This window comes from Trichechus manatus, unplaced genomic scaffold (assembly GCF_000243295.1).
Source record: "Trichechus manatus latirostris isolate Lorelei unplaced genomic scaffold, TriManLat1.0 scaffold00362, whole genome shotgun sequence".
Taxonomy (NCBI): domain Eukaryota; kingdom Metazoa; phylum Chordata; class Mammalia; order Sirenia; family Trichechidae; genus Trichechus; species Trichechus manatus.
Genome location: NW_004444298.1, coordinates 508,054 through 509,607, shown reverse-complemented (window position 1 = coordinate 509,607; position 1,554 = coordinate 508,054). Strand labels below are relative to the sequence as shown.

Below are 1,554 nucleotides of genomic sequence, written 5' to 3'. Positions count from 1 at the left end.
GACTTCTACTCAATTCTGACTTATATGACAGAATGTTAGGCAATCAGACAATACTGAGAATCATGGGGTATACAAGTTGACACATATTTTTGGGGGGATACAATTCAATCCATAACAAAAGGTATATTTAAATGTATACATCTGTTGAAATGTGATTAAAACTACATAAAAAATCAATTCTTATATATTTAATTGATTCTTTAATGAGTGAATAATTTACACAGCAATCTTCTTAGTGCCATTATGACATCCTTGTTCCTTAGACTATATATCATGGGATTAAGCATAGGAATTAGGATAGTGTAGAAAAGAGAAATCACTTTGTCAGTTCCTTCTGAATGTCTTGTGTTGGGTCTTAAGTATGTAATAATGACTGATCCAAAGAATAACACCACAACCATCAGATGAGATGAGCAGGTGGAGAAGGCTTTGGCTTGACTTGTGGCTGATGACAACTTCAGGATGATGGAAACGATTTTAGTGTAGGAGCCAAGTATTAACAGAAAAGGAACCATGACAAATAACACAACAAGTATGTAGACCAACATCTCATTTACAAAGGTGTCGCCACAAGCCAGCCTGAGTATTGGGAGAATGTCACAGAAGAAGTGGTTAATTTGTTTAGATCCACAAAAAGGCAGAGAGAAAATCTGATATGTAAGCTCTATCGTAACTGGGATTCCAATAGTCCAGGACCCAGTCACCAACTGGATACAGACTCTGTGGTTCATAACTACCGGATAGTGCAGAGGGTTACAAATAGCCACATAGCGGTCATAGGCCATCACAGCCAGGAGCAAACACTCAGTGCCTCCAAACATAAGGGCAAAGCACATCTGTGTAGCACAGGCAACTAAGGAAATTCTTCTTCTCTGGGTCCCTAGATTCATCAGCATTTTGGGGAGAGTAGCTGATACATAGCAGATTTCCGAGAAGGAAAAATTTGCCAGGTAAAAATACATAGGGCTCTGGAGAGCAGGGTCCATTTTTGTGATTAGAAATATGGTGCCATTGCTCATCAGGATAATGATATAGATGATTAGAAATAATCCAAAAAGAAACCACTGGAGTTGGGGCATGTCAGCAAAGCCCAAGAGAGCAAACTCCATCAGTTCAGTTAGATTATCTTCTGGTGGTTTTTCTTGATGCTGCATCTGTGGAAAAGATAAACTTACATGTTCATTTCCTTTTACCTTTCTGTATCTCTTTGCCTCTTCTCTAAATTGTATTGAGGAGTCTGGATTGGATTTTATGATCAACGTAATTGTTTGAACTTTAAGAATGAAACTATATACGTATCTCCCATGCCCTCCTGTTAAGTCACAGTAAACAGTCCTTTCAAGTTTATTTTAAGATCATTTCAGTGTAGTTTCAGAGCACAGCCCAGAATAAATCAAGCTATACCTGACTCTGCAGAAGCACTGGTGCAAATGGCAAGTGCTGGAGATGACCTTGAGCTTTGCCATCTCATCTCATTTTTAATTAATTACACGTCTTGATAATCCTATTGTATTTCTCTGTGCATTTTCTCAGTCAACTTCTCAAACACTATGT

At 38.2% G+C, this 1,554-nt stretch overlaps 1 protein-coding gene across 1 annotated transcript; it reads right to left on the bottom strand.

Annotated features, from left to right (window-relative positions):
- Positions 1-200: 200 nt before the first annotated feature.
- On the bottom strand, positions 201-1,346 carry LOC101352860 (olfactory receptor 10AG1-like). The gene has a single exon (XM_004390961.3). The coding sequence runs from the start codon at positions 1,152-1,154 to the stop codon at positions 201-203; it is 954 nt and encodes a 317-aa protein (XP_004391018.1). The 5' UTR covers positions 1,155-1,346.
- Between the last annotated feature and the right edge of the window lie 208 nt (positions 1,347-1,554).